Below are 11,147 nucleotides of genomic sequence, written 5' to 3'. Positions count from 1 at the left end.
AAGCCACATACATGTTACAAATATTTTTCCGTTCATCTCAGCACGCCGGTTTATTTTCTGAACCTAATTCTAACAGTTAATTTGACGAATTTTAATTATAAAAGGAAGATAAATTTTGTAAATAAAATTGTTAATTAAAATATACGCCCCAGATGAAGAAAAAGCAATTTTTTGAATAATTGGTGAGTGTCAATAAAACATAAACATATACCGTATTGTACGGAAACTTAATTATTATGTTCCGATAGTTCTGTGCTTGACTGTTAGATGGTACTAGCAATGCTGTTTTGAGACAATGCACACGAAAATTAGAAATTTTTAAATGTGTCTGAGAATATAACTTCTAAAATACTTTCAATTTTTTAAATTAATTATTTCACAATGAATTACTGTTTTTATATGTTTCTTTTACGTACGATATTCTCTCCGTAAGCATGAGAAAGATCTTTACAATCAGTCAAGCATAAAACGCGATCGGTCATCAAGTCGGCAAGGATCAAAAATCGATGAAACAAACTAGCAATGTTATCATTCCATGCCAAATCGATCATTTTTGTACCTTGTTGTGTGCTGGGAATCGTTGTCAACTTATTTCTGTATGAACATAAAAAAAGCGAAACATAATGTAAAAACGACTCCATTTAGCGACAAAATATGTAACTTGTAAACGTGCAAAATTTAGATTGTAAAATGTTCAGTTGAAGAAGAACACAGGATGTATTTGATAAATTGTAAATTGAAATCATAGACCAGTTGTAAATACTCTTATCTAATAAGTGAAGGATGATAAGGCAGCCAATTAATGACTCTTTAATTATAAATATTAGTTTAATTGGAGGAAATGAAACAAATTCATAATTATCCTTGATTTTCAATTAGAAATCTGTTTTCGTCATGTAACTCAATTCAATTTTCAGAGCTAGAAAGTAACACACGTATTCTTCACTTAGTAGAGCCAAATATTAAAACTCGTTTTGTTAATTCAGTTTCGTTATATTAGTTTAAAAGTTAATCCTTGTTAAAGTTTATTAAAGAAGTTCAAAAGTTTGATTTAGTTGTTTAGTTTATTTAATTTATTTCAAAACATTAATTAGTTTATTTATTTTTCCTTTTTGTTGTTTGATTAAGTCGCCAAATTAAACCAAGCGCCCATAGCGCTACTTGAGAATTGGACCTCGCCAACAAAATCCCTAAATTCAACGTGAAGAATCGCAACAAATTTTGGTGACAGCGGTGGGACCGTCAGAAGGAAAGCAAAGAACGAGAATCATCATCGGACAAAGAACGGGGATCATCATTGAGTAAAGGACCAGGATCATCATCATCGCAGAGGATCGGAGGCCCAGGATCGTCATCGGGGCACCGTCATTTTGAAGTGGAGCTGGACGAGATGGACGAGTGACCTAGGCATCCGGATTGCTGAATCCAATGTACTTTGCACGCGTGGAACAAGCAGATTGTGGATCGTCATCTTTGTAAATATTTTTTTCGTGCGAGGCTCAGGCGATTGCGTGCTCCTTCTCCTAGGTTTTCCGCACGGTTTTTCTAGAAGCTTGGGTGAATACCAAGGGGTGTGGTGGCAGCGTCCGTGCAAAAGAATACCTGGACCATCACACGCATCGCCTGAACGAATAGAGTTACATAAATTACAATAAGTAATATATTTAAATAAGGAATAGTTTTAAAATACAAAATGCCACCTTATAGAAAACAATTTAATCGTAAAATTAAGAAAATGCGAAAATTCTCATTGCGAATGTGTAGGGGGTTCGAAGTTCAGGATGTACCTGAAGTAACCCAAGTATCAGTAGTACAAGAACTGAATATCGAGCAGACACATTCGAACACAAATTTCTTATTAAATTGTACCTCGGCACCAGCAACTTCCTCCTTGATAGAAAATTCGACAATTTTAAATGACGGAAATTTCAGTAATAGTACTCAAAAAACGAATAATACCCAAATTAGTAGTAATGAATCCAATCTAAACAATTCCTATTTAACATTAAATTTGGCTGTGGACTTGGTTCCGAAGTTTGATGGGCAGACTGCGTGTACTATATTTAAATTTTCAAAGCAATGTCGTTTAGCAAACTCGTTAATCGAACCAAGCGAACAAAAAAAGTTTTTTTGCATTGGTTAGGAACAAAATTGGAGGTTTAGCGGAGCAGATCATTAATAACAGAACTGAACCAAATAATATGTACGAACTAATCGAAATTTTAAAGTCTACATTGATAAAGAGATACTATTTGGACCAATATTTGATGAACTGAAATTAATACAGCAGGGGAAAGAGGAAATCGTGGACATATTTGGACCAAGAATTACTAACAAAATTTAACTTAGGAATTGAGGCAATTAAAGGAAATTATAATTCGGAGCAGAAAACGGGAATAATCACAGTGTTAAATCAAACAGCAATTAATGGGTTTGTAAGGGGTTTACAGAATCAACTGATTAGTTTAACCATATCAAAAGATCAAACGGGAAATTTAGATAATATAATTTCAGAAGCGGTTAAATTGGAACAAGTGGTAAACAAGTTTATTAGGAACAATTAATAACTTTTTATTTCAGATTCATTTGCCAACAGATACTTTAAGTTCAACAAATTCAATATTTCATATTACTAATACAACAGATGAATTGCCTGTAAAAATTAAACAATATTGGTTTCCACAAATTTACAAAGCGGAGGTTAAAAAACAAGTAGATTCTCTTCTTAATTAGAAGGAGATTAGAAGGTCTAAATCTAGATCAGAAGGTTGCGTGTCCAGATCAAAGGAATGTTAAGCAATTTTCCATTCCTATAACCAAAAAGGAATGTTAAGCAAGTTTTAGGTTTGATAGAATGTTGTGGATGTCTAGTTTAGAATATGGCTAAAATAGCAAAATCTTTTACCCAACCACTTAAGAAGGATGTACCATTCAATTGGGGAGAAAAGAACAAAATGCCTGCAGGGTCAAATAGGTCAAGACCTTCCAGTTGCTTTTGCATCATGAACACTAAATTCATCTGAAATCCATTATTCAACGATTCAGAAGGAAGTGTTAGCGATCATATTCATCCAATTGAAGTGAATTCAGAGTCATTAGTAGTTGAAACTTCATCATTTCTTTTCCAATTAAATCTACAATTTCATCTTTCAGTCCTTGTTCGAAGCGTTCTCAAAAGGTTATTGTTGACGGCAGCGATCAACCGGTTGAGAATTCTAAAATGGACAAGGACATCATTAACTTTAATATAAAAGTAGTATCAGCTTTAGTTAAGAATAGTGAATTTTGAAGTGGATAAGTACATCATTAACTCTAACTCGCAAGTAGTATTAGCTTTCGTTATGAATAACCAAATTAACATTTATAATATGGATTGTTTGATGAATGACTCAGATAGTGAGTATTTAACCGTTTGAGTCCCAAGCAGCGCGATCGTGCTGTTGAGATTTTATGTCGAGAAGACCCAGCATATTTCGAACATTGTGGACAACTGACCGTGTGTTACCGATTTTCGAAGTGCGCTCAGATTTACTGAAGCGAATATATTACGCAGTTCCTTTTACTGTAAATAGTACATTTTACAATAGGTAGAATAATACTATAATAATGCAATAATACATGTAAAGTAAAGCAAACGCTATTGCGTCGCTTTTGCGTCGCTTTTGCGTCTTTTCGTACTCATTTAGAGAAAGCGCCGTTGCGCTGTTTAGGATTCTTCGACAGTGATTTTTCAATATCGCCTGGGACTCAAACGGTTAATGACAGATGGAGAAGATAATAAAGAAAGTAGTTAGAATGCGGATCGAGGGAAAAATCGTGAACGCATCAATCGATGGTTACAACGATGGTCATAAGTGGCAAACGATTAGGAATGGTAGTACGACATTCAGTTGTCCTACTGTTGTCGGGGGAACTGGTCATCCTGGAGGAAAGAATGAGGAGTACGTACTCGGAGATTAGAATAATCATTTGGGTAATCCAATGGAGGCTGGGCAGGAAATTATCCCGGAGAAATGGTCGAGTGGTTCTTCCTCAGAGAAGGGACGGAAATATTCTGTCAAGGAGCCAGGTATCCCGGAGGAATGGTTGAAGAAGGCTTTTTCCTCGGAGGAGATACAGATTCAGACCAGTTCACTTTCTCAGACCACCACGATTCAAATTCCATCGAAATCTTTAGTTGATGAAAATTTAAAAGTAAATCCCTTTGAAAACTTTAATTGTTAGAAATTTAAAAGTGCGTACATGTGAATAAATGTAAATTAATCCCAAAGGTCTTACCTTCTTTTAATTGAGGGGGAAGGTGTAGTGTGCTGGAATTCGTTGCCAACTTAATTCTGTATGAACATAGAAGAAGCGAAACATAATGTAAAAGCGGCTCCATTTAGCGACAAAATGTGTAACTTGTAAACGCGCAAAATTTAGATTGTAATGTAAGAAGACGGCGAAGAATGAATAGAAAACGGAACTGAAAATATAATAATTTAATGTTCAAAAATACAACCGTAATTCCTCAAATCTTAATAACGAATGAATAATTATTTATAACAACGGTCCTTGCAACCAGCTTAAGCGATTACCATATTCGCGCTCGCTCCAAAAATAAATGCATCAATGTCCAATCGACAACATTTTTCTCTAATAAGTTGTCCAAAATTTCTTGAACAGCCTGCTTTTTAACCGACTTCGAAAAAGGAGGAATCACTGTTTTTTTACAAATAACAATCTGTCCGGATTGGTCCCTTTTGGCAACGCCTTCACGTCCTGAACTTCCTCCCGTGCTTTCTTTTCTGGCTGTTTAGAGGCAACTAGTCAGTCTTAGATTAACTTTGTAACTATCAACTACAACAACACACAACAACCATTATAACTAGTGGGATGATGATCTACATCCTTCATTGACCTGGGCACACCAGTGTGGAGGACTCTGAGCCACTATCTAAACTCTACTTTACAATAAAATTCTACTTCATAATATTAACTTTAGAAATATTCCACTACTGTAACAGGTTCTGGAAACGCCATGGGTCGACGAAGATTTACAACCTTCGTAAATAACTGTAAACAGTTTATATTTTACCCATCGCGCGTAACAATAATCATTCGGCAAAACATGTTCATAACAATCATTTTCTAATAAATTCTCTTTAATTAAGCTTACCGGTGATCCTGAATCAAGCATTCCTGTTAAATTGACTTGTTGGTTACCATATTTCCCGCCGCTAACTTCCCATGATATTGTAACTTCAAACGCATCACGAGGTGAATTTGGCTGGATTAGATTCAAAGTGGTTGTCCCTGCTGCTCTAGATGTTGAAGCTGCATTCAAAGAACAATTATTTGCCCGATGTTGAGTACTTCCACAACGATAGCACGATCCCCACGTTCGCAGCGGCTTTGGGCAATTCTTCTTTAAATGCCCTGTCGTGTTGCAATTATAACATCGAAATTCTTTATTGGTTATTTCATCGCGTATTGACTGCCTTGACGTTGCTGTTATTTCATCTCGCGTTGACTGTCTTGACGTTGCTATTATTCCATCTCGCGTTGAATGCCTTGACGTTGCTGCTCTCTTCCGATCAAAACTAGTGTTTTCTTCCAATGCAATTTTCTTAAATGCTCGTAACAATTCTTCAGCACTCTTGTAGCAGTTCATACGTGCTTGATCCCTCAACCGTATGTCCGGGATACCATCAATTAATAAATCTACCAATTCTTCTGGATCGACATTAATTCTATTCGCTAGAATCATTTTTTCAAGGTAATAATCGTAGAACGTTTCGTTTTTGTTCCATGTTCGAATCTCCATTTCTCTTCGTAGTGCGAGTTTACTTGGGCGGTGATCGAAAACCAACTTCATTTCTTCGAGTAATTGAGTGGCAGACAAAACAAGATAATTTGGTTTTGTTTGAACCCATTTAAGGGCTTTTCCCTTTAATCTCCAATTCATCCAAATTTTAACTGAATTATCATTCAGCTGATAACATGTGCGTAAAGTTTCTAACTATTGTTTCCAATTTTCAAAATCGTGCGACTCACCATTAAATTCTCTCAACATTTCTGAGATCATGCTTAAACTAGCAGATAGTTGCGTGTTTGTGGAACCACTAACTGGCGACACACATTCTCTTTGGAATAATCGTTTTTCCCGTTCCAATAGTTCACGTTCTCTTCGCAATAATTCTCTTTCTTTTTCTAACAAATTTATGTTCATCTACGAACCTGTTAACTCCAATTCGTCCGTTCTGGCATCTTACCAGATCATTTTTATTACCGCTAATCGCCAAACCACGTTCTCGTAACAGCTCTTGAATTTGTAGAAGGGAAAATTCGCTTAAATCTTTCTTGCACTCGGCCATCTTCTTCGTAATTCAACTCAAAATTCAGAAATTCCACCAAAAACCGTAGACAAAAGAAAAAGAAAAAAACACAAAACAGAAAATTACCGATAACTATAATATAGAATTTCACAAAATCAAAATAATAATTTACTACGGTCACTATCCCACTTCTGAAAACTGTAAGAAGACGGCGAAGAATGAATATAAAACGGAACTGAAAATATAATAATTTAATGTTCAAAAATACAACCGTAATTCCTCAAATCTTAACAACGAATGAATAATTATTTATAACAACGGTCCTCGCAACCAGCTTAAGCGATTACCATATTCGCGCTCGCTCCAAAAACAAATGCATCAATGTCCAATCGATGTACAAAATCGATATACAATTATGGTCACGCATTGCATTCATTGTGCGGTGTCGGGAATGAAGGGTGCGCAATCATGTTAATACAAAGAAATGTTTACAGTAAAAAGTTCAGTTGAAGAAGAACACAGGGTGTATTTGATAAATTGTAAATTGAAATCATAGACCAGTTGTAAATACTCTTATCTAATAAGTGAAGGATGATAAGGCAGCCAATTAATGACTCTTTAATTGTAAATATTAGTTTAATTGGAGGAAATGAAACAAATTCATAATTATCCTTGATTTTCCATTAAAAATCTGTTTTCGTCATGCAATTAAATTCAATTTTCAGAGCTAGAAAGTAACACGCGTATTCTTCACTTAGTGGAGCCAAATATTAAAACTCATTTTGTTAATTCAGTTTCATTATATTAGTTTAAAAGTTAATCCTTGTTAAAGTTTATTAAAGAAGTTCAAAAGTTTGATTTAGTTGTTTAGTTTATTTAATTCATTTCAAAATATCAATTTGTTTATTTATTTTTCCTTTTTGTTGTTTGATTAAATCGCGAAATTAAACCAAGCGCTCATAGCGCTACTTGAGAATTGGACCTCGCCAACAAAATCCCTAAATTTAACGTGAAGAATCGCAACAACCTCACCATCTGCGATTTTCCTCTAATCAAAATATGTTGTAATCATATTCTTTGAAATTTCCCCTTTAAAATGAGCCCTTCAGAACCAAAGAGTAGGAATACAACAAAAAGCGACAGTAGACAAAGAAACCTACTTCCTACAGAAAGACAGAGGATACAACCAATTTAAGTGCTCAAATCAAATGAATCGGTGTTGCGTATATGCACAATGTACAAGTATGACGGTCGAAAAAGAATAGTTTAAAGCTGCACATTCACCAATAATTTATTTATTTGTATTAAATATTTTCACATTTTTGTAACACATTCACCTGTATCCTCTTGTGATATATGTATAGTTTTTCTTTTTCTTATAAGTTATTTATAATAATCATTTCCGTATTACATACTCTTCAAATATATTTTGTAGAGTAATCACTTTCGTATATTTTTGACTTTTTCAACTTTGCAATGCCGTAAAATTGATAAAAAAGTACCTCAAAAGACAATATTGGTATTATACAGAAAATTTATTACAAATATATTCCAAATTATTAAAGGTTAACATGAAAGTAGATTTGTTTGATTTCAATTTCCCGCTCGTTTGTACAATCAATTTAATGAGACACCGTTTTCGAGAGATCAAGGGTGCCAACAGAGAGTGTCGCTTCCGGTTTACTCTGTGTTCAGAACGATGGAGCCCCTAAAATTGACGTTACTATCGACCAGTAAAGAATGCGGTGTATCTCCGTTTCAAGTGGGCAAGCTATACGCTCTGAAGTGATATGAATGTGATCCATTTGTTCGGTCATGGTTTGAAAATATTAAAATCGTGAAAACTGTTAGGTTACAGAAAATATGTCTGACAGGGCAGCTGCGCAATATAAAAGCAAAAGGAATTATATTAATTCAACTCATAAATTTAGCGATTTCGATGTTTCTGTAGAAAGATAATATTTCGCAACAACTCATGGCAGGGGATAGTATTGGACGGTATTAGAGCATTAAAAGACTTACAATGCACACTAACCTACAAAGACTGTTAAAAAATCAAAACCCTTAAAGATTTATTTGAATGGGCAGAATCATCTTTTTTAAACGTAACATTTAATTATGTAATATACAATGAATACATTAAACACGCTGAATATCTACAACCTCATTTTTTAATAATGTTATCAGTAACAGGCACTCGAAGTTTGAGCAATTTTGCACCATTATTAAATGAACAAATGCTATGTAAGACTTGCCCGTATGATAATGATACATCTGTGTTTAGTTTAATGAAATAGTTATCATTATATTTTTTGCCACAATTCTTAAGTTCACCCCACACAATTCTCACGGTTTCTATCGAACAATGACGCCTTTTTTGCAGAATATGATTAATTAAAGTTATGATTAAAAAATGTGTCAATGGTAAAGAATGGATAATAATATACTTTTCAAGGTAGGATTATTATAAGTATACGAAGTCTTGTCGTATTACTTTGGGCCCTGTGGTATAAAACAACCGATCATAATTGCGGAGGGCACAACTCGCATACCTGAAACAGACGAACACCGCGTCCTTTTCCAATCGATAGTAATGTCAATTTTCGGAGCTTCATCGTTTTGAGGGGCTCATTTTGAAGGGTAAATTTTAACGAATATGACCATACTTAACGCTTTACGTCCCTCATTGAGAAAGACGCAAAAAAGGGATTTGTTAAAATTTGTCAATGCAGTGTTTATTCTATATACGCAAAAATGTCCTTTCCGATATAAGCAAAAATGTTATCCCCACCACTGGGGGGAAGACCCCTCGAGACGCCCGAGGTTCGCTCGCCGGGAAATGTAACGTGACCCGGGTATTAGTGTATCCATGAGACAATACCAATGCAAATATAAAACTTTTTTATTTTTGATTTTTTCGTTATTAAACTTTTACCAATTAATTATTGACATTTTTCTGATTAAAATGAGACCAAACACGATATAATTTGGACTATATTTACTGGTTTAATTGACGATAAAAGTTTCTAGAGTATAGCGAGTGAAGAAGAGACACTGCGGTCGTGGCAGTCGGCGAAGATCAAAAGTCTGTTCTATTGTTTGCAATGTTTAAGCATTGCTAATTTTTTTATTTTTCATCCATTTTTTTATATAACTTTTTCCATCATATTCATGATGTTTTCCTGATTAAAATGAGACCAAACACGACGTAATTTGAGTTATATTTACTTGCAATATCTTATTAGAGTAAAATCATCGATGTACGCGTAACACTTGAAATTACAAGTAAATGTGTCCCGAAGTATGTCGTGTTTGGTCTCATTTTAATGAGAAAAATGTTACAAATATGATGGAAAAAATTTCAACAAAAAAAAATAAAAAATAAAAAAGTTTTATTCTTGCATTAGGAGTGTCCTTCTAGTAGGTCACTGTTTGTTTACGTTCGGTCTCCTTCGCTCGAAATGTAGCATCTTTACGATGTACGCAAATGGCGACCGTGACTATAAGTTTCCATCGAGGGTTCAAATCGGGTCAGAGTCAGGTTAGAGTCGGGTTTGTGTCGCGGGTTGGGGTTGCGGCAGGGTTGAACATTACCAACTGCACAAAGTCAACTACCATATTCTGACATGTAAAGCTGAGCAATATTAATTTTACAATATCAAAATAACATACAAAAATTATTTCTCAGATTACAAGATCACCGACAAAAAGTAATAATAACCTCTTCTACACCGATTAATACAGCACGTGATACACAATGCAATTTGGATTTGTTATGTTGGCAACACGAACTCGACTCTTGTCGTTTCCACCGAACCTCAATTGAACGCTACCCTAAAATTTTGTAGGGTAGAGTTCAACTAAATTTGAACCCTCGATGAAAACGTAGTCCGTGATATTTTTCTCTTCTGTCCTTTTCTACGTTCGGCAAGACATCAATCAATGTAGGACCTGTACGATATACGCAGAACCTCAGACCCGAAAGATTTGCGTATATGGAATATCCACTGTGTTATAAAACAAACTGATGAAGTCGAAAAAATATTTTATAATAGTCTAATCCTTTATGAGTAAAATAAAAAAAATGTCGCTAAGTCGGATGAGTAGTTTCTAAGAAAAAGATTCGTAAGTGAAACCTATTTTCCCCAAAATGGGTGAAAATTGCAAATCTCCAAGGCGTGTTATGTCTTAACAACTTCGAGATCGGCAAAATGATGATTTAAATCCCCCCTAATTTCATATAGACTACAACATATTTTGATTGGAGATTTAAATTTTCTTATTTCATATTATTCTTATCAAGATATAATTATGATCGTAATTACTTATTTAGCACACGATGAAAGTTTCGGACTTTTATACTGATCGCAGACTACATTTACAGCAGAGATACAAATTCCTCCTAATGGCGTGCTATACAAGTAATTTTAATTGTAATTATATCGTGTTTGTTGACATTTTAATTAGAAAAACGAGATGTATATGATGATAAAGGTTTCATTGACGAAAAATCAGAAACAAAGAACTTTGATTTCCGTTTGCTTTTATGTCGCTATTCGTGTCTACGTTTGACAGAGTGGAAAGAATGTAGCACCTCTTCTATACATGCGAAACTGCAGACCTGAAGTATCCACACATGTGGTGATAATACTGAATTAAATTGTCGCAGTATTTCCGTCATGAGTGTAAATCTCAATATAAAATTCAATCATAAAAAATGTGAGTTTACGTTCTCATCTAGTTCTTAGAATCGCTTTTTTGAAATTTAAAGTGCACAATAAAATAGCACAGGAAGCCTGATTTGCATTTTTATGTACGTTAAATTGAATG

At 34.5% G+C, this 11,147-nt stretch overlaps 1 protein-coding gene across 3 annotated transcripts; it reads right to left on the bottom strand.

The window, feature by feature from the left end:
- Nucleotides 1–809: 809 nt before the first annotated feature.
- Nucleotides 810–6,832, bottom strand: LOC143266635 (uncharacterized). 3 transcript variants are annotated; one of them, XM_076542081.1, is made up of 5 exons: nt 5,159–6,832; nt 4,279–4,334; nt 3,950–4,171; nt 2,929–3,215; nt 810–1,623 (listed from the first exon to the last, which is right to left on the bottom strand). In XM_076542081.1, exons 1-2 carry the CDS (start codon nt 5,945–5,947, stop codon nt 4,329–4,331), a joined length of 795 nt encoding a protein of 264 aa, XP_076398196.1. In that variant the 5' UTR covers nt 5,948–6,832; the 3' UTR covers nt 810–1,623; nt 2,929–3,215; nt 3,950–4,171; nt 4,279–4,328. The 3 variants fall into 3 exon arrangements, with proteins under 3 accessions (XP_076398196.1, XP_076398197.1, XP_076398198.1); XM_076542083.1 differs by lacking the exon at nt 810–1,623 and adding an exon at nt 2,598–2,810; XM_076542082.1 differs by lacking the exon at nt 3,950–4,171 and having other exon boundaries at nt 2,929–3,019.
- Between the last annotated feature and the right edge of the window lie 4,315 nt (nt 6,833–11,147).

Source organism: Megachile rotundata, chromosome 2 (genome assembly GCF_050947335.1).
Source record: "Megachile rotundata isolate GNS110a chromosome 2, iyMegRotu1, whole genome shotgun sequence".
Lineage (NCBI taxonomy): Eukaryota > Metazoa > Arthropoda > Insecta > Hymenoptera > Megachilidae > Megachile > Megachile rotundata.
Note: the sequence above shows the minus strand (reverse complement) of the source record. Positions and strands in the feature narration are given on the sequence as shown.